Source organism: Zosterops lateralis (genome assembly GCF_965231275.1).
Source record: "Zosterops lateralis genome assembly, chromosome: 22".
NCBI lineage: Eukaryota > Metazoa > Chordata > Aves > Passeriformes > Zosteropidae > Zosterops > Zosterops lateralis.
The window spans coordinates 998951-1020403 of NC_139782.1; the positions used below are offsets into that span (position 1 = coordinate 998951).

At 54.6% G+C, this 21453-nt stretch overlaps 1 protein-coding gene across 1 annotated transcript in view; it reads left to right on the forward strand.

The window, feature by feature from the left end:
- Window positions 1-327: 327 nt before the first annotated feature.
- Window positions 328-21453, forward strand: part of IGSF21 (immunoglobin superfamily member 21) — a gene marked incomplete at its 5' end in the record, with an annotated part of 41018 nt that continues 19892 nt past the window's right edge. Inside the window, 2 exons of the mRNA XM_083877044.1 lie at window positions 328-391; window positions 21291-21403. Of these exons, the coding sequence (XP_083733170.1) occupies window positions 328-391; window positions 21291-21403 (177 nt within the window). The remainder of the gene's footprint in view (window positions 392-21290; window positions 21404-21453) is intronic.

Genomic DNA, 21453 nt, shown 5'->3' on the forward strand with positions numbered 1-21453 from the left:
CGGGCCGAGCCCCCCACCGGACCGGACCGGAGCCGGGCCGAGCCCAGCCCCCTCCCCTGCCGGACCCTCCCGAACCGGGCCGAGCCCCCTCCCGGACCGGAGCCGAGCCCCCTCCCGGACCGGAGCCGAGCCCCCTCCCCTGCCGGACCGGAGCCGAGCCCCCTCCCGGACCGGAGCCGAGCCCCCTCCCCTGCCGGACCCCCCCGACCCTAGCCGAGCCCCCTCCCGGAGCGGAGCGGACCGGGCCTCGAGCCCCCTGCCCGTGCCCGGCGCGATGCCCGCCCGCCCCCCGGCGCGGGGGCCCCGCTGATCCCCCCCGCGGGCACCATGCTCGCCATGAGCCCCCTGCCCCTCTGCCTCCTGCTCTGGCACCTGCGGCACCTGGCGCTGGGTGAGTGTCACCCCCCGAGGGGACAGGGACACCCCGGGGCCGCGGGAGGGAGGCGGTGACCCCGGGGACCCCCCGGGAGGGATGGGGTGACCCCCGCACCCCTCCGGGCACGGGGCGGGCTCGGCGCCCCCGCCCTGGGGTTTGGGGTGATGGAGGGGGGGGCACCCAGGGAGAGGAGAACGGGTTTGGGGTGGGGAATTGGGGTTTGGTGCTGGGGAACGAGCTCTGCAGGTGTTAGTGGGGCACTCGATAACCGGAGACTGGTGTGGGGTCTGTTATTGGGGGATCCCATAACCCGGTTCTGGTATGGGAGCTGTTAATGGGCACCCCATAACCCAGTACTGGTGTGGGACCCGTTATTGGGGCACCTCATAACCCGGTTCTGGTGTGGGAGCTGTTAATGGGCACCCCATAACCCGGTTCTGCTATGAGGTCTGTTAATGGGGACACATAATCTGGTGTGGGATCTGTTGATAGGGCACCCCATAACCCGGTTCTGGTGTGGGATCTGTTGATAGGGCACCCCATAACCCGGTTCTGGTGTGGGATCTGTTATTGGGGCACCCCTAACGAGGGGGTTTAATGGGGCAGCCCCTGAGCGGCACTGGCGCTAAGCCATGAGCGGGGCACTGGGGTGGGGGCCGTTATGGGGCACCGTCAATGGGGTCTCGCCATGGGGCCACCCCCGTGTCCCCTTTTCCCGAGCTCCGGCTGCGCCTCCCGGCCCTGCTCCAGCCGGGGAGGGGGGGCTGTGCTTTGGGGACCCCCACGAGCTCAGTTTTTGGGGGGGTCGCAGCCCCTCCCGCCCCTTTGGGATCCCCGAACCCCAAATCCCCGCTGTCCGGGGGGAACGCAGCTCCCGAGTTCCCCCAAAGCCCGGGACTCCGCTCCCCACGCCAGCCCCAAACCCGGGGCTCCGGGGAGGGAAAACCGCCCGGGGAAGGAAACTTTCCCCTCCTCTCATCCCGCAGCCTCAGGGCCACCCCTGGAATTCCATTCCGCGTCCATTTGAGGCGAATTCCCTCCTTTTTTCCCCCCGATTCCCGCTCGGGGGGTCTCAGGTGGCCGCTCCTTCCCGAGCCCCCGGGAAACTGGGAGCTTTTCCAGGCGCCGGGAGATGGAGGCACGAGCGGAGCCGGCTCCGCATCTCCCATTTATTATTTCATATATATATATATATATATATATTTTTTTTTTTTTTTTAAATGGACTTTTTGCTCTCCGGGAAGCGCCGGCAGCCGCTGCAGGGCGCGGGGAGGGGGAGCCGCGGCTCTGCGGGGCTGCGCGGGGCCAGCTCCACACAAAGGAGCCGATTCTTCCCCGCCTGCTCCCCGTCCATCCCCCGGGCACGGCGCAGCCCCGAGCCCGGCCGGGATCTGGGCTGGGGAGAGAATTCCCGGGATCCCCCTTTTCCTTCGGCGGTGGGGTCTGGGGTCCTGCCGGGCTGCGGCTGCTGCTCCGAGCCCCCTTCCCACCATCCCACCACCCCACCGCGGGGAATAAAAGCTGCTCGGGAAAACGGGGGGAACTTGTGCCAAAGCCAGCCCCGGCTCCCTCCCCTCCGCCGCCCTCCCCGCTCTCCTCCGCCGCCGTTTTAAGGTCATGGATAGACAATTTCCAAGGAACAACGCATCCCCCCGGCTTTCCCGTGGCTCCAGCTGTCTGTCACTGGCGCAGGGATCATTTTTCCTGCCTCGCTCCTGCTTTTTCTCGCCGCAGATCGGGCGGTTGCTCTCGCGCTGTTGATTTCCCGAGAGCGGCTGCGGGGAAATCTCTGTTTGTCAGGGGCTTGGTTTTTTTTTGGGGGGGGAAAAACGGGATCCGAGTTGGTTTGTGGAGGGGCTGGAGGAGCTCGGGGAGCTCGGAGGGGTTGGAGGGTAGGGGGTGTTGGATCCGGCGTCGGGAATTGTTTGGATTTGGGCATCCACGAGCGGGATTTGGGCTCCTAAACCCCGCTGGAACTTGGCTGCATCCCGGGGCTCCGCCGTGCCCGGCATCCCCTCCCCGGGGGAGCTTCCCTGTGGTCCTTTTGGGGCTCCCACCCGAACCACCCTGGAATTCTGTCATCCCCCCCCCGGCCCTCCGCTGTCCCAAAATCCCAGCCCGAGCTGGTTTTCCATCGGCCAGCCACAAACCCCGGCCAAATCCCGGTTTGGGGGCGCCTCCCTTTGCTCGGGGCAGCGGGGGCAGAGCTGTTCCCAGATTTCGGGGGGGGCAGAGCTGTTCCGGGTTTCGGGGGGCAGAGCTGTTCCCAGATTTCGGGGGGGGCAGAGCTGTTCCGGATTTCGGGGGGGGCAGAGCTGTTCGGGATTTCGGGGGGGGCAGAGCTGTTCGGGATTTCGGGGGGCAGAGCTGTTCCGGATTTCGGGGGGCAGAGCTGTTCCGGATTTCGGGGGGCAGAGCGTTGTTCCCGGATTTCGGGGGGCAGAGCGTTGTTCCCGGATTTCGGGGGGCAGAGCTGTTCCCGGATTTCGGGGGGCAGAGCGCTCGCCATTCCCGAATTTCCGAGGGCAGATGGCTTTTTCCTGGCTGACGGCATCCTTGGCTGGAGCCGCCGCCGTGCCCTCCCCTCCGTGCCCTCCCCATCCCGGCTGGAGAGGAATCCAAGGGATCCAGAGCCCGGGAAGATCCAGGGGGGCACGTCCCCAATTCCTGCTGTCCATCCCGACATCTGCCGTGTGTCCCCAAAGCCCCCTCTCTTTTTTGGGGATTTTTTTCCTGCTTTTATTGTCCCTTCATCCGCACCCCGGAGCATCCCCAGGAACCTGCTGGAATCACTTCCCACCCCACAAATCATCCGTGGGAAGCTTTTTTTGGGAAGGCTTTCCAGCGCTGCTCTGCATCCCTCACCGGGTCAGGAAAAGCCCTTTTGTGACCCCGAGCGGAGCCGGGCGGTGCCGGGATCATTCCCGAGGTGTTTTCCAGCCCTCCGCGAGCATCACCCCTGGCATTCCAGCTGCTTTTTTCCCTCTCCCTTTATCCCCGGCTCAACATCCTCCTTCGGCCAAAAAAAGCCGCCGAGGCCGGGGCTAAGTGGGTTAAGGAGCCGTCAGGAGGGAAAAACGAGGCCACGCGGAGGAGGCAGCGCTGGACCATGGAAAAGGAGAGGAGCGCCTGGAAAAGGGGCTGGAAAAGCTGGAAAAGCCCGTTTCCCCCCATCCATGGATTCTGGGATCAGGGATGGCTCGTTGAGCCCCGGCCTGGAACACGGCCCCATAAAGGGCTCGTTGTAGGGCCGTGGGAGGGATGGAAGTGTCGCGTTCCCGGAGATTTCCAGCGGCGTTATCCCGGTGGGATTTGCCTTGGCTTCTGCTTCCCACCCCCCAGCCGGGGAAAAAAAAAATTAAAAAAGGGAAAATCCAAGTGTTTGAAGCTCCTGGGCTTTGCAGGGAGCTGTCCTTGGGGGTGTTCCTGAAAATCCCAGCTTGGAAAAAGCCCTTTGCAGTTGGGATTTTACCTGGAATTCTTTCCCCTCTCCATTCCCCCCCGAGGTTTTTCTGGCAGGGATTTTCCCATCTCACAGGTAGGGCCATGGGTGGATCCCTTTCCAGCCTGGAAAACCTGACTTTTCTTCATTTTTTGGAGGGAAAACCCAGCGTGGGGCTTTTCCCAGGGTGGTGGGAGGCACCTGCTCGTGGTTCTTTTTAACGGAGGCAGGAATTTGGTGGGAATTGTGTCCTGGGGAAATGAGGGGAAAGGAGGAGCAGGGATGAAATCCTGCTTTAATTCACCTGCAGATGCCAAAAAATCCACCCCACATTCCCACCATCCTTTCCTGTTAATGCTTTTCCCATCAAATCCTGCATCCAGCTCTTTTCTGGAAGTTTTCCTTCCCATCTCCATCAATCCCGAGTTCCCACGGAGCCTCTCCGGGTAAATCCAGGCCACGGAGCCCCTTCGGAAAATCCCCCTCGCTGTGCTAATTGCCCTTTCCCAATTAGCCCAATTTCCCTCTTCCCACCAGCTGCGTTTGGGAGCCGCCACTTCCAATCCGGAGCTCGGGAAAAGCTGCAGCTCCGGCGAGGATCTTCCCTCTCCTTGTGCCTTTCCAGGATAATCAGCATCTTCGGGATGGGGAGACATTCCCGGCTTTATTTCTCTGTGGAAAAGCTCCTGTGGCTGCTCCTGGAGTGTTCCCAAAGTCCCCCAAGCTCAATTTGGGGGTGTTCACCCCCCCACAAATTCCCTTGGGATCTCCCAAACCTGAATCCCAGGAACGTTGTAGGGTTTGGCTTGGGAGTGTCGGTGCCCTTTGGCCTGGGATAAGGAATTCTGATCCAGGTGCAGGGAGCCTGGAGCTGAGCAGTCTGCCCTGTGCAGGCTGTTGAATACTCCCAGCTCCATCCATGGCCTCAGCCTTGGAATCCCAGGGTGCTTTGGATGGGAATTCCGTGGGCAAGGACAGATCCAACTATCTCAGGGTGCTCCAAGCCCTGTCCAGCCTGGCCTTGGACATTCCCAGGGATCCAGGGGCAGCCACAGCTTCTCTGGGAAAGCTGTGCCAAGGCTCACCCCCATCACAGCCAGGAATTCCTTCCCAAGAACTCATTTCAATTCCCCTCTGGAATTGTGGAGCCATTCCCTGTGTCCTGTCACTCCAGGCCCTCCTGAAGAGGTTTTTCCCATCTTTTCTGTCAGCTCCTTCAGGTCCTGGAAGGCCAAAATTGGGTCAAGACAAAGCTTCTCTTTTCTCCAGGCTGGACATTCTCAACTCTCCCAGCCTTTCCTTGGATCATCCTGGAGCATCTTCTGGACTTGCTCCAGCAGCTCCAGAGGGCAGAATTCCCCATTTTCCTGCTCTGGGATCAGCCCTGGGCCTGGGAGGTTTCCATGTCCAGCCCTCCCCAACCAGTACCCCCAGGGCTGCTCCATGTGCTCATCCTGGCCTGGATCCATCCTGGGATTGCCCTGCTCCAGGTCCTGGGGCTGTTCCATGTACTCATCCCAACACGGATCCATCCTGCTCCTGCTCTTGTTAAACCTCAGAGATTCCCGAGGGTCACTCCAGGACTTTTCCCTGTCTGGAAGCCTGGAGGCTTCTCAGGTGCCTCCAAACACCTCCAGGCCTTCCCTGGACCTTGCATCCCGAATCCATGGGTGGTCCTGGAGCATCCAGGTGATCCCAACCAGCCTCCCTTTCCCATGGAGATGTTTCCTATGATGGTTCTTTCCCACAAAAATGCTCTTTCCTGCTGGGAGTTCCTTGGCTTGGGAATGCTTGGCCACCTCTCACCTCGTGCTCCAGGATCTGCAGGGGAAAAGCCCTCAGGATAAGAGTGGGGCTTTAGGGAATCCGGGAGTGGGAATTCAGCTGAGGCAGAGCCAAAGACCTTCCCAAGGCTCCAGCAGTGCCTGGGATGGAGCTGGGAATGGAGCTGGGAATGAAGCTGGGAGCTCCTCCTTGATGCCCGGGAATGGGCACAAATTCCCACCTGGAACAGCTGTTGGGGGGACAAAGCAGCATCGCCCACTTGGAGGTCCCAGTGATGGGATTTTGGGGATTTCCCCCAGTTCTCCAAGACAAACCCTCGGCTTCACATCCAGCTCTGCGCTCAGAGCCCACAGAGAGGCAGAACCAGGGAAGGGTCCCCACATGCCGGGTTTTGGGAGGCGGCTCCGGCTGGCGGGTCCCGGCGGGAGGGCGCAGCTGACGGGCAGGACGGGGCTGGAGCCGTTCCCGACCCAGCTGCTCCCTGCGCCCTTTTGTTTGCTCGCGGCGGCGCTGCCGGGCTCCTTCCCAGCTCGGGGCTGGCGCTCCCATTCCATCCTCTGCTTCCCACTTTTCCCTCTTTATTTTTCTTCCCAAAATAACCCGTCAATCACGGGTTTGTTTTCGGCGCGTTGTGGCCCGGATCCGGCGGCAGAGCCAAGGGCGGGCGGATTCCAAAGGCGGGGATAATAACCCGCGGCTGTTGTTCCCTCTCTGGAATTGTTGATTTTATCAGATTAGGGGCTGGGGGCTCTCCAAAGCCTTTGGATCACGGAAGGTGCCTCGTTCCCACTCCCAGTTTGGATCCAGCTCCGAGGAGGTTGGGGAAACGCTAGGAAAACCTACAATTCCCGCTGGAGGGAATGGAGTTGGGAATGTGGCTCCACCGAGCCCTTCCCGGCCTCCAGGCCACACATTTTGGCTCCTCCAGTGCCAGGAGCACCCCTCAGTCTGGAAAATCCCGCCTGGAGCAGGGGAGGCAGGGAAGATGTTTGCCTCCTGCCCAAACCTCCAGAATAATTTCCCATTCCTATAATTCCTTGGTCAATAGGCTCCAGGCAGAGGGGATTAAAAGCCTCTCTCCACCTCCCTATGCCTGGAGATAAATCCTGGATCCTCTTCTGATCTGGCCAGGAGACGGAAAGCAGGAGCGGGATCATTCCATCCTTCCTTTGGGGTGCTTCTCCTGCTTTTCCACCTCTTTGCTCCTTTTCCAAGGATCTGCAGCCCCAGGGAAGGGTTGGATCCAGGGCTGGGCTCTGTGGGGAGAGTTTGGGATCAGAGGGATGGGTGGGATGAAGGGTGATGAGGAATCTGCTTCCTGGTGGTCTCTCATTCATGGAAATGCTTTTTTGGGGGATGAATTCCATGGATAAGCCTGGATTTATGGGTAGAACGTTGCTCTGGCTCGTGCCAGGCTGGTCCCAAGGCAGGATTTGCTCCTGGAGCTGGGTCCTGGAAAAGAGGGAAGTGATGGAAGGAACATTTTTGGCCAGTGGTTGTCACCATGGGATGTCCTGGCATGGATTTGGGAATCTCTGGGTCTCCCTGGTGAGACTGGGACAGCAGGAGAGGGACACAGAGGATCCAGCTCAGCAAAATCCTTGGGATCCTTCCAATTTTGGGATAAGGGAGATGCAGAAGAACTCCCTGTGGAGATGTTCCCCTTCCTCATCCCGAGTTCTCTGTGGCTGTGTCTTTCCTCTGGAAAAACCCCGTGGATTGGATGGGAATTGCCTGGGAAGGGATTTTGATGGGATTGAATTTCCCAGCCCGGCTTTGCCCCTCTGGAGAGAGCATTCCAGAGCTTCAGCTCCAAGGCCTTGAACTCCTGGATCAGGATTTGGGATCCTCCTGATGCTCTATAGAGAATCTTCCTCCTTTTTTTAGGCCCAGTTGCCCCCGTTCCCTGTGGATGGAGCTGCACAAAGTGTGGGAACAGGGGATCCACCTGGGGATCCATGTGGGAACAGGGGATCCATATGAGAACACAGGATCCATGTGGGAACACGGGTTCCAGGTGGGAACACGGGATCCAGGTGGGAACATGAGGTCCATGTGGGAACACAGCCCCCACGTGGGATTACAGGATCCACATGCCCAGGTTCTTCCATCCCACCCTCCGTGGCTCCGGGAGCATCCCAAGATCCGGGGGTGGAATTTGGCTGCTTTCCTGGCTTTCCTCCTAAAAATAAACCTGGGAATGTTGGATTGCAGAAGGACCCCATGACTCGGAGAGGAGTGGGAAGGTTTGGGGGGCTGGGAAAGGCCACGGAGCCCAAAATATTCCCAGGGAGTTGCTGGGGAGCAGGATTTTCCATGAGGGATGGTGGGATGGATATGGACTGAATATGCTGCTTAGTGGGATTTTCCATAGGGGGATGGATGGATGGATGGATGGATGGATGGATGGATGGATGGATGGATAACACAGGATCCACTGTGTGGGATTTTCCATGTGGGATAACAGACTGGATCCATTGGGGAGCAGGATTTTCCATATGGGATGGAAATGCTGCATCTGCTGAGCAGTGGGATTTTCCATGTGGGATGAAAACACTGGATTTTTGGGGAGTGGGATTTTCCATGGGAGATGGATGGATGGATAACACCAGATCCACTAGGGAATGAGATTTTTCCATGTGGGATACAAGGCTGAATGTGCTGCTGGAAAAGCACCAGGAAATGGGCAGATCCCGTTCCAGGAAAGATCCAAAGGATGCAATTCCCACGAGGAACAAGGGTCCCAGAGAGCCCACCCTGCATGGAAAATCCTCCATCTCCACTCGGAGTTGTTCCCCTTGGGATCGGATAATGAGATGTTTTCCGTAAACGGCAGCTCTTGGTGACTCTTTTGAAGTTCTGTTTGCGTCTCCCTGCATTATTACGGCTTTTTTTCCCGTAGGGAAACGCTTTGTGAGGAGTGGAGATTGTTGGGATTCCTCCCAAATTTCTGCCGTAATTAGTGCAGGGCATGGGAGGTGAGAAGGGCTCCAGGAAGCACTTCCCAAATTAAACCTTCCCATTACTTGGAATTTGTAGGGTTGTTTTTATTGAGGGCAGGAAAATTCAGGAGACTCCACGGTGGGAGAGAGAGGAATTGGACAATGGGAAGGTCGGAATGATTCCGGTGCTCTTGGTTTGCATGGATCACACTCTGAATCTGCTTCTGCTTCTCACCAGGAGAAAAAAAAAGGGCAGGAAAAAAATCCCAGAGTTCCTGTGCTGAAAGGATTTGATTGGAATGATTTTATATCTCAGGAGGAGGGAGGAAATATTGGGAATGGGAATGGGAATGGAGGGCACTTCCAGCCTGGAAAATTGGCTGGGAGTGGGAAAGGAGATCACTCCTAGCCTGGAAAATGGGAATGGGAAGGGAGAGCTTTTCCAGCTTTTTGACATCCCGCATTCCCAGCCCCTCTTCCCGCCCTCCCGGGAGCACTGAATTAAAGGAATATTGGATGATCCCACGCTTGGTTATGTTTTATTAACATGGAGCCTCAGCCTCCCGGCACATCCAGCCGATCTGAGGCTCTGCTGGGCGTTTTTCCCTCCTTTCCAAGGTCTGGCTACTGCTGTTATTCCCAATCCCACTCCTTGGATTGGCTGGGAGGTTGGGCTGGGGTCTTCAGGAAGAAGAGGGAAATTTGGGATGAGAAATGGAAATGTTTGATTTGTCTGAGGATGGTCTGTGTCCTGGGGGGCTTTGGGGTGGGAGTTTTGCAGCAGGAATAGGGATGGATGTGGGAATAGGGATGGATTTGGGAAAGAGGAGTCATGGACACCATGTGGAGCCATGGAAAATCTCCTCCTGATTTTCCATCTTTGCTCCATCTCAGGATGATCAAGCCACGGATGGGAGAACCCCCAGAATATCAGATTTGAGGGAAAAGATCCCAAAAAACACCAACATTCCATGCGCAGAGCTAAAGGAGGAATCAGGGCTGGGGTTTTGCTCCATCAACCTTTGAGATTAGTGGGAAAAGCCAAACATGGATAATGGGACAGGTCTGGAAGTGCTAGGAGAGGGAAGGTGTTAATTAGCAGTGATTTCCCAGTGAAGCAGAGATGGATTGGGATTAAGGGATTGGGATTAACAGCCCCATGGAGATGGATCTGGATTGAGGGAACAGCCCCGTGCAGCCTCTCTGTGGGAGTGGGGAAATGTCGGGAATCAGTGCCTGGAATCAGGGCTGGAAGAGGGAAATATCTGTTAATCCCATTAGGGACACAGAATTACCGGGAGAGCAGAGGGATTATCAATCACGGAGTGTGAATCCGGAGGAGAGGGAGCCGTGATCACAATCCTGCTCTGTCCAGGGAATGGGGCTGGAGAGGATGGGAAAGATGGAGCTGGATGAAGTTGGACCAGGGAGATCCTGTGGGATGGGATGACGCTTTCCTGGGGGATGAGGGAGAGTTTGGGATGGAGCTGTCCCTTGTCCCTGTGCCTGGAAATCCTGGTGGGAATTTTGGCTGTTGCCATGGAGGGTCTGGAGGAGTCTCTTCCAAAAATGCAATCATCCAATCCTTCCTTCCTTCCTTCCTTCCTTCCTTCCTTCCTTCCTTCCTTCCTTCCTTCCTACAAAGTGGATTTTGGAGCTCCTGGGATCCCTGCATGGGCTGGGTTTACTTTCCCTCTTCCTCTGCCTGAGGTTGTGCCTCCGGAGAAGGAATTCAGAAGGAAAAATCCCCAAATATCAGTATGGATGATCCCTTCCCGGTTCCTCCGTGCAGGAATCAATGGAAGGAGCGGAGATCGCCCGGAGCCGACAGCTGGGAGGGAGGGGGATCGATGGCTCCTCATTTGTCACCAATCAAAAACCTGGGATAATTGGATTTCCTGCAAGTGGAGAAATAAATCAGGGAATTCATCATCCAGGTCAGGGTCACCCCTTCTGCAGGCCCACCTGGGCTTGGGAAAACCTGCTTGGAATTGGTGGGAAACCCCATGAGGACTTCCAAACCAAAACCCTCCGACTTTCCTTAACGGAATTAATGATTTTCCCTCTTTTTCCCATCCCAAGCCTGTGGGTCTCCAGCTAAAGTCGGAAAAAGAGGAGTTTTAGGGAGGTCTGGGGAGTTTTGGGTGGGAAAATTCCTTCCTGAGATTATTTTTGGGAGGAGGAGCACCTCTGATAACCCCCTGCTATTATTCCAGGATTTTTTGAGATCTCCAAAATCTCCTTGCTGTTACTCCAGGATTTTCTAGGGTCTCTAAAATTCCCTCACTGTTACTCCAGGATGGGATTTTTTGGGATCTCCAACAACCCCTTGCAGTTACTCCGGGTTGGGATTTTCCTGGATCTCGGATGGGCTGGAAAAGACCCTGCTTTGCCCTTCCCAAGTGGGGAAACTGAGGCATGGAAAGACCTGGAATCATGGAATGGTTTGGGTTGGGATGGACACTGAAGCTCCTCCCACTCCAGCCTTGCCATGGACAGAGACATTTTGCATTGGTCATTGTTCCAGCCTGGCCTTGAGCACTTCCAGGGATCAGGAGCAGCTCCTGGCCGCTTCCCGCTCTGTTAATTATTCCCACTGGGATTAACTCCAGACGGGATTAACACCCTGAGCTGTGGCTTCCCAGAATTGGCTGCTGCTGCCATAATCCTCATCCTGACAGAGCTGGAACAGCGGGAAAATCCTTGGCTGCTGCCGGCAAATCCCTCCCAAACCACTGACTGAGCTCTGCAGGGGCTTGGGATTTTTTTCCCCAATTTTCCAATCCCTCAGCTTCACTTTGGGGCTCCAAAAAGGAACACCGGGTACAGTCATTCCCTTTTTTACTCTGGAATTGCATACCTGGGATGGATTTTGTACAGCGCCGTTGGCTGGGGATAAAATCCTTTATCCCAGGTGAGGTTCTCCATAATCCTGGTGCCCAGGGGGAGCATCCAGGGGGTGAAGCTTCCTGGGAAACTCCAGGAGCATCCAGCTGGCAGGGAATCTCTTCCTTGTCAGGATTGCAGAGCCAAGATGCTGAAAAAGGAGAGCCAGGAATTTGCAGGTGTGGGGAAAAATCCCATTTCCAATCTTTTCCAGTGCGGGATTAGGATTTGGCCTCTCCTCCTGCCATGCTTAGTTTGGGATTAATTCCACATCTGCACACAGAGATCAGATCCTGCTGTGTTTTCTGTGGAGCTGCTTGATTAAAAATCAGGGAAAAGCAGAGTGGGGGGAATTTTTATCCCTGGGACACCTGGACATTCCGGTTTGGAGCTTTTATCCAGGTTAATCCACGTGCTGAGGAATTACCATGCTCTGCTGGAAGGATTTTAGGGAATGCTGAGCCATTCCAGAGGCATTCCGTTGATTTTGGGGGTCAGTGGTGGCTCCTGCTTGAAAAAATTTGGATTGTAGGAAAATTCTCCATCCAGTGAACTTGGGATTTGCTGGAGAAAAATGAAAATCCATGGAAATAGATTGGACAGTGATCCATGGGGCAGTTGGAGGGAGCTGGAAAAATGAGGGAAAAGAAGAAAAACCTGGGGTTTTCTTTCAGTTCTTGGGTTTCATTGGCATCTACTGGAAAAAGGAGGAAGGAATTCCCTCCTGGGATTTAGCAGCAGGAGAGAATTCCTGACCTACAGCCCAGACTGGGGATGGAAGCACTTCCAGGTGGAAAATGCTGATGAAAATCCAGCTGATGTGGAGGAAACCAACAGAGGAGTGGGAAATCCTGCAGGAATGGGGTTTGTTTACTGGGAAAAGGGAAAATTTGGGATGAGAGGTGGCACCTCCCACCTGTTGGGCCTCGTTTAGCCAAAATCCATTGGCTTCACCCCATGGAACGGGAATAAAATCAGGGAGCAACTGATCTGGGGGATTCTGCCTTAATTAGCCTGGGGGGGCTTGATTGGCAGCCAGTGCTGTGGGGGATCAGTCCTTATTTGCATATTTGCATAGATGCAAATGAGGGGCACCACCTCCATTTATCAAACGAGGCGTCTCAGACCCAGCCTCACCCTGAGGAATTTTTGGCTGTTTTGGCTCCAGCAGCTGCTCCAACATCTGGGAAGAGGCCACGAGGTGCCAGCAGAGCCATCGCTCCAAATTAGAGATGGTGCCTGGTTTTTGAGGGAATTTGGCTCTGCCTGATTCACCTTCCCCCCTTTCCCGGGATGAGGCATAGTTTTGGATTTGGAAAGTGCCCAAAATGATCCAAACAAAATGAAAAATCTGGAAAAAAATACTTGAGTAATGAGGAGAAGGGGTTAAAGGAGCAGGAGAAATAACAGCGGAATGATGACAAACATCCGTCTCTTCCCAAAATCCTGATCCAACAGCCCACCAGGAGCTCTTCCCAAAATCCCAACCAATGACCCATTAGGAGCTCTCCCCAAAATCCAAACCCAACAATCCATCCCAAACTCTTCCCAAAATCTGAGCCCAATGACTCACCAGGAGCTCTTCCCAAAATCCCAACCCAACGACCCATCCTGAGCTCTTCCCAAAATCCCAACTTAACAACCAATCCCAAACTCTTCCCAAAATTTAAATCCAACCACCCATCTCATTCTCTTCCCAAAATCCCAACAACCCATCCCAAGCCACTGCTCTGAGCAGCTGTGGGAGCTCCAGTGGCATGTCCGACGTTTTATTTTATGGGAATATCAGGGGGATGAAGATGTGGTGATAAAATATCCCCCCCTCCGGCACCGCCAGGAGGCCAAGGGATTTTATGGAAATGTTGGAAGTGGAAAGAGGGGGAAATGTTATAAATAAAACTTCCCAGCGCTTCGGTAAATGCTCCTAAACATCCTTCCCATCCAGAGATAAATATTCCATGTGTAATTTATAGTCCTGCATTCCCAGGCTGTGCGGGCAGGGGGATAAAATCCAATAAATCACCAGGAATATCAATGCAGCCACCACGTTCCCGCTGATAAGCGGTGTGGGCTGGGAAAATCCATCTTTTCTGTGCCAGCTGTGCCTTGACGGAGTTGATTTAAGAAGTTTTGGGATTGGGAGGGATTTCCCAAGTCTTGGATCCTTCTCTGTGGGTTCTCATGGAGAGGGATTCTCTTCCGGGGGGATTCAGTTTTGGAGGTGTTGGAATTTTGTCCCAAACATAAGAGAATTCTCATTCATCCCGGGGAAACACTTCCCACATCTGGCTGATCCTGGTTTTCTGATGGATGTTGCTTCCCTCTAATCCTGTTTTTATTGTGTTCACCCCCAAATCCTCACTTTTTCAACATCCCTGGTTTTGTTCCATCCATCCTAGGGACATGCTTCCCAAATCCAACTGATCCTGATTTTCCGGTGGCTGTCACTTCCCTCCAACCCTGTTTTTCCTGCATTCATCCTGAATTTGTCACTTTTCTAGCATGCCTGGTTTTGTAGCCACTGGATTTGTCTCTCAGGATGGCCGGCATGAGGCCCTTGGATCCATCATGGAATTAAATCTCTGAGTACCCAGGAAATCCCTGGATTTTTAGGATGAGGGACCCCCTGAAAACCCAAATGATGATTCCAAGGCCATTCTGGGTGTTTGCAGCAGTGCCTGGGCTCCCTCCAGTTAAAGCCGTCACGGTTTTCCCTCCAAACATCCATCTTTTTCCTGGAACACCGCATTCCCTGTGGATTTGTGCCGGAGATGTCGAACAAGCACGAAATCGACGCCGCGAGTCAAAGCCAAGCCAGGAACGGGCTCCCTCATCCCGTGCTCCAATGAGCCGGAACAGCCCCGAGGAGCTTGGAAAAAGCTGGATGAAGACGTTCGAGGATTTATTCCAGCCCGTGCCCATGCCTCGGAGCTGATTCCAATGGCTCAATCCCACCTGGATTTGTTTGCCGGGAGGCACGCGGCAAACGTGGAAAACGCTGTAGTTTACCTGGGATTTATCGGGCATGGAGAGAGCTGGAGTTGAGTTATCGTGGGAAGGAAACTGGGCAGGGAAAGGTGGAAATGTGGGAAGGAGGAGATGGAAAGAGGACGGAGATTGGAATTGGAGGGATGGGACATGGCAGCCCCGGGAGGCTCCCAAATCCCAAATTTCCTGTGGCCTTTCCACTCACAAAGTGCCCAAACTCTCCCTTTCCACATGAAATCCTTCACTGTGCTGAGGTTGCGCCGATGGGGATGAAAATCCCCAGAATGTTTGGAATGTTTTTAACCCAGCAGGATCCACCTGGATCTTGTTCCTCATTTCTCTGCCGCCTCCAGAGCCGCTGGAATCTCGGAGCTGATAAGAGCCAATTCCACTCCTCCAGAAGATAAAAGTGACTCTGGAGCCCATAATGAAGAGAAAACCAGTCCAAAAATGGATTTTTCTTGAAGATCCATCAGCATCAATCCTTGGGAAGCCCCCAGGTGGTGTTGGAGATGGTTCCCACGGACACAAGGACACTGGGAATCACAGCATGGAGCAAATTGGGAATTAATCCTTTTTCTTTGGACTCTGGGGTATTTTGGGATATCTTTTCTTTGGGATATTTTTCTTAGGAGGAATCTGGGATTCAAGGAAAAAAGGGAAGCTGGACAGTGGTTGAAAATTCCATCACAACAGGGTTTAAGTGTTGAAATCCTTGAAAACCGGGTTTGGGGATTGGTTTTATCCATATTTTATAAAATAGGGAATCACAGAATGGGTTGGATCAGAGGGACCTTAAATCCCATCCCATTCCCTGCCATGGACAGGGACACCTTCCACTATCCCAGGTTACCCCAAGCCCAACCAGGCCTTGGACACTTCCAGGGATAGAGCAGGCTCAGCTTCTCCAGGCTGAGTTGATCCATAGAATTCCATTGTTCCGTAATTCCAACACTTTTTGCCCACGGAATATGATGGAAGCAGCCCCTGGGGCCCGGCTGTCCCTGGCATGAAGTGGTTCCCTCACTTCATCTTCATTTAAAAGGGGCTGGGAGGCCAAAGGGGCCACGCTTAATCCATGGATTGATCCAAAGGATTGATCCAAACCATTGATTCCCATCACAAAGAGCTAACGAGGCTCGGGATGCGTCCATGGGATCTGGCAGGTTCCGCATCCCATTAACTGGGGAAAAATGGACCCAAAGCACGGGCTGCACCTCTCCCTGCTCATTCCATACATTTTCTTCCAATCCCTAAAAATGTAGGAGCTGGTTTGGTTCAGCAGCCGCCCCTCAGGAATAATTCCAGATCCAGCTGCGGAATCGTTCCCGCCCACTTATGGAAATGAGGGAGGGAAGTGGCGCCTAATGAGATGTTTGTGAGGGAAGAGGAATTTTAATTACTGGCTCTTAATTGTCTGCTCGGCCTGTTAATATCCCATTTTCCCGGGATTAATGCCATTCGCTCCCTGCCAGCCAGGCTCCTCCTCGCCCGGGGGTGACGCCAACTTTCCCGGGTTTATTTTGGGGAATACGCCTGTTTTCCAAAAGCCAGGATGACTTTTGGGAAGGCAGTGGAGGGGCTGGGGAGGTTTAACCCCACTGGCATTAAGCTGGTGGAATTTTGGGAAGCAAAGCTGAATATCCAAGGAAAACTCAGCACAAATTGGCTCCCCCAATCCATTTTTCCTGCTTCCCAAAGGCCCATTTTCCTTGGAAGTGCGGCGCCGACCCCGGCTGTCACATCCATTCCCTGGCTGCTGTTAAACCCGTGCCAAACGCTTATTCCCGTTTAAATAAAAAATAAAACCCCAGCGCAGCTTTCCAGGGAGGGAAAGCTCCAGATTCAGCAAAATTCCACTGCTCCAGATGGGGCCAGCTGGGAATTCTTTGCCCTTGGAGCCCTCTTGGGTTAACAAGGAGAGGCAGCGTCATGTTCCAACTGTAAATTGTCCTGGAATGTTATAAATAAGGCATGGCCAGAGCCGGGAGGGGAGCGGGAAGGAATTTGCTGCGTTCCCAGGAACAACTGGAGCCACTGAATTTTTCATGGGCAAGATGTTGCAAAGTGCCGCCGGTCAGGGCACGTTGGGCTCCTGCCTTTGCTTCTTATCCACACTCATCCTGCACTTCTCCAGCCAGGAATGTGCAGGAGCACTCCCAGATTTTTCCAGGGGGTTTGCACTCCCTTAGATCCCATCTAAAGGGAAAATGTCTCCTGCTCTCAAATCCTGGGAATTGAAGGATATCTGCTAGTTAAGGGAGTGTGTCAGCTAGTTAAGCCTGGTGTCTGTTCTCCTGCTCCCTCCTGGTTTTCCCATCCTATCCCATCCCATCCCGGGCTTGGAAAAGGGAGGTGGAGGAATGGGAGGGAATTATGGATTAGCCCCATTAATCACTGGCTAATTTTAAAATGATGAGATGTTCATGTTGTCACTGGCTCCTGAAGGATGCTGGGGACATTCCACAGGGGGATGGAGCTGCTGGATCCAAAGAATCCCCTCCTCTGGCTCCATCCTGAGCCCCCGCTCTGCTCAGATCCTCTGCTGCTTCCAAGGACCATTCCTGAAAGGATGGGGACGGGTTGGACTTTGGGGACATGGAAAGGGGGAAAATCCATCCTCAGCTGGGGCTGCCCCATCCCGGGATTTGTCCAAGCTTGGACGGGGCTTGGAGCACCCTGGGATAGTGGGAGGAGTCCCTGCCCACGGAACGGGATGAGCTTTAAAGTCCCTTCCAATCTAATTCCAGAATTCCATTGGTTTGAAGTCAGATTTTTGGGAAGCACTGGGAGATGAGGAATCTGGGAATGGGAGCACTGGGAAATGTCCATTAATAAATCCTGGATTTCCGTGTGGGCTGGAAGGAATCAGGGGCCTGGGGAAGGTGTGGAAGGGGCTCCCTGTGGTGCTGGGATTCCTTGGAAGGCTCCATCCCTCCAAGGCCTTTCCCTGGGACATTCCCACCCACTCCATTCCTCCCCTCCTCTCCTCCCCAGGAGCCTCTGAGGGATTCCAGCCTCTCGTGCTTCATCCCAGGCCATTCCCACGGAGTGCCCAGCCATGTTTGTGGGCAGAAATCCCCATGGAATGCTGGAAAAGGCTGGAAACGGGGTTTTTATCCAGCATCCCGCACTTCCAGGGCTGGAGCAATTTTTGCCTCATCCCTGGGAGCTCTTCTGTAATTGGAAGCACCGAGCTGGTCCCAATGTTCTCCTTTGTGAACGCGTCACTCCCGATTTCAAAGGACATTTGCTTTATCCCTCCCTTCCCCCTCTCCTCCTCCCCTTTCCCTTTTCCCTTTTTTTTAATCCCCCTTAAACTGGACGGTGCCAGAATTCCCAGCGATTGCCAGCAAAAATATCCTCTCCTCCCCAGGGTTGCCATCTAATCAGAGGGATGAATTTCCAAAGGGCTGAATCCAATCCGGGGGAGGCCCGGCCTGGCTTTCTCTAGAAAATCTCGGATTGAAAAGAGCAAAGGGGAAGCGGAGCGAGGCTGAGAAGGGGACGCTGATAAAGGAATGCTGATAAAGCCAGGGATGACGGAAATTTGGGATGGACTCCTCCTTTGGAGCCCTTTTTGAAGAGTTTTTCCCACCCAGCCGTTCCCGTCACCACCGCTTTGTTCTCCTCAGTAAATCCCAAAAAAGCCGGGAGCCGAGGGAGGCTCCGGAGCGGCGCTGACACCTCGCAGTTGTTCCCTGTCGGGAAGAGAAGGGAAGGGGAGGATGAGGGATGGGATTCGCACGTCAGCCACAGCCAAGCAGCGGGGTCTGGACGGCTCCATCTGGATTCCTGCTTTATTTTCCACTGCCTGCCTTTGTTTTCCCATTTTCCCCCCTCCCCTCCACCATCCTTGGCTGGCTCCTGTGGGGACTTGGCATCTGTTTCCCTCTCCCTCTTCTCTCCTTCTTTCCCACAACTTCTGGGCTGGTTTTGCTCTGGATTTGAGCAGGGATGCTCTGGGAGCATTTGGATTTTCCTTCCTGCCCTTTCCAGGCCCAGTTGTGCTTCATCCCTGGCCATTTCCATGGAGTGTTTGTGGGCAGAAATCCCCGTGGAATGCTGGAAAAGGCTGGAAACTGGGTTTTTATCCAGCATCCCACACTTCCAGAGCATCAGCTCTCCATGGGATCCTCATCCCATGGCACTGGAGAAACAAATCCTGGAGCTCCAGAGCTTTGTCTTTTCCATGCAGGAAAAGCTCCAGACCATCCTGTTTTTTTTAGGGACCAAACATCTGGATTTAAGGCTCAGACAAGCCAGAATTCCCAGGAATAGAGGTGGAAGCTGCTCCCAGTGCCAGCTCCAGCTCTGAGTGGTTTCCCAGCACATGAAAGGAGCAGAGAGGGGAAGAAGTCCAATTTTGGGTTTGGTTTCTTTTGGCCACCCAGAAGATGCAGGTCAGGGATGGGTTTGGAGGCGGATTTCCTTGGGAAAATGCTTGGATGGATTTGCTGCATGGGAGTGGCTGAGGCGATCCCAAACTTAATTCTTTATGACTTTAAAAATCCACAAAAAACCAGGGAATGCTCCAAACACCACCAAAAGCCTTGGCTGGACTGGGGTGGGAATGGATCCCATTCCCATGGAAGTGCACAGGTCTGGAAGGGAATGGTGTGGGAAGAGGGATGGAAAACATCTGGAAATGCTGAGCTGGGTTCTCCTGTATCCCGTGGACAGCAGGAAAAATCCAATCTTTGCTCTGGACTGGGAAGGGGACGGTTCATCTTCCTATGGAAGTGCACGGGTTTGGAAGGGAATAATGAGGGAAGAGGGGTGGGAAACATCTGGAAATGCTGAGCTGGGAATTCCTGCATCCCATGGATGAGGGAAAATCCAGTTCCCGCTGCAGTTGGACTGGGATGGGAATTGTTCCATTTCCCATGGCAGTGCACGAGTCTGGAAGGGAACAACGTGGGAAGAGGGATGGGAAACATCTGGAGATGCCGCCCTGTGAACCCCTGGATCTCTGCATCCATGGACAGGAGGGAAAATCCAATCTTTGCTGCAGCTTTGCCGGTTCCTCCCCAGCTCCCTTTAATCTGCCGTTGATCCGGGGGCGGGCGGGGGCTGCCATCCCACCCGGGGGCTCCGTGGACAGGCAGAGGCTCCGTGGACAGGGAAGGGTTCCGTGGAAAGGGAAAGGCTCCGTGGACAGGCAGAGGCTCCGTGGAAAGGCAGAGGCTCCGTGGACAGGGAAAGGCTCCGTGGACAGGGAAAGGCTCCGTGGAAAGGGAAAGGCTCCGTGGAAAGGGAAAGGCTCCGTGGACAGGCAGAGGCTCCGTGGAAAGGCAGAGGCTCCGTGGACAGGCAGAGGCTCCGTGGACAGGCAGAGCTTTTCCGCACGCACGGAGCCTCCATCCCCATTTCCTTGGGGCGGATCCCGCCCCGCTGCCAAGGATTTGCTCATCCCCCGCCGGTTTTCCGCGCCTGTTGCTCATCCCGGCGTTCGGAAATGTCAAAAGCCGAGCGAGGGGAATCGGGGCAGACGGAGAGACCTCGGCTGCCCTTCCTCCCTTCTCCTCCTCCTCCTCCTCCCCCCATTCCTGCCTTTTCCATCCGCGCAGTCCCGAATCCAAGGGGCCCTCACGCAGCCTTGGCCATCGCAGAGATTTAATCCCCGCTTTAGGAACAAAAATAAACCCTGGACAGGCAGGGAGAGGCCTGAAAGGCTCCAGCCCCAGGTGGGCTGGGAATGTTGGCCAGGATTTGGGTTGTTCCCACAGGGAGGAAAACCAGGATTCTGGGATGCAACATTAAAATCCCCTCATTCCAAACATCACTTGGGGCTGAAGAGGGACTTAACCCTCAGCCCTACCCCCAAACATTCCCAAAAATACACTTTTTCCCCTTGTATTTCCTCGTGCAGAGCTGTTCCCGCAGCTCCCCAAAAGCATCAGAAAACGGGATTTTCGGTTTTTTCCCGGTGTTCAATATTCCAGGCCACGCTGCCCTGCTGCCGCAGCCGGCACGTGTTCCCGGAGCGTGTTCTCCCGCAGGTCGTGCCTGGGATTTATGGCACAAACACCTCCAAGTTGTTTTACAAGGAATGCTGAGCCTCGGTCACTGCCTGGGAGGCACAAAAAATCCTGGGAATTCACCTTCTCCCCTCCCAGGGCACCTTCCACAAAGGAATCTCTGATTTCCAGCCTCGTTTCCAAACATGCTCCTGTTTCCCAGACTTTTCCCCGTCTGGTGTGAGGAGTAATTTTAAAGAAAAGGGAATTTGGAATTTCTTGGTGCCAAACAGGGAAGGATGGGATTTGCCATTGATTCCCAGCAGCCGCAGGAAAAGCAGGAAAATAAACCAGGAATGCAATTCCCTGCCCTGCTGCGCCCTAATCCCAATTTCCCAACAAATCGAGGGAAAAGAGGGAGAAAAGGGATGGATGGACCTGCCCAGGCTCCGATTTTCCCTCTGGAGTGAGGATGGATCCAGAATCTGTGGGGTGAAGGGGAAGGGGCTGGAAAATCACTGGGTGGGGGATGTGTATCCTCAGGGGAAGCTGTTGGAGCCATTCCCATCGGGAATAAGGGATTTGGGAAGTTTTCTAGAAGCACAGGGCAGGGAATGGGGACAGACAATGGAGCCCAAGGCAAAGCCAGCAGCTCCGTAGGAAGGATGGGAATTTGGGGTGGGAATGTTGACTGCTGTGATTTTCCCAAATTCAGGAAGAATTTCCTTCAATTTGGACTTTTTCGGGGCCCAATCCACCCCCGCATGGGGTCAGGACTTGGCAAGGCTTTCCCTGGCATCCAGCAGTGCCAATAATCCCTAAAAATTCCTGGAAAACAGCAATTTAACCCCTAATCCAAACTCCTCCGGAGCTCAGCTCTCTTTCCCTGCCTTTTTTTCCCACTTTTCCAGGTTATCTGACTGTCAGCATCGAGCCCCTGCCCCCGGTGGTGGTGGGAGACGCCGTGACCCTGAAATGCAACTTCAAAACCGACGGGAAAATGCGGGAGATCGTCTGGTACCGGGTGAGCTCCGACGCCTCGGGAATGGGAATGCGGAGCCAGCCCGGCTGCTC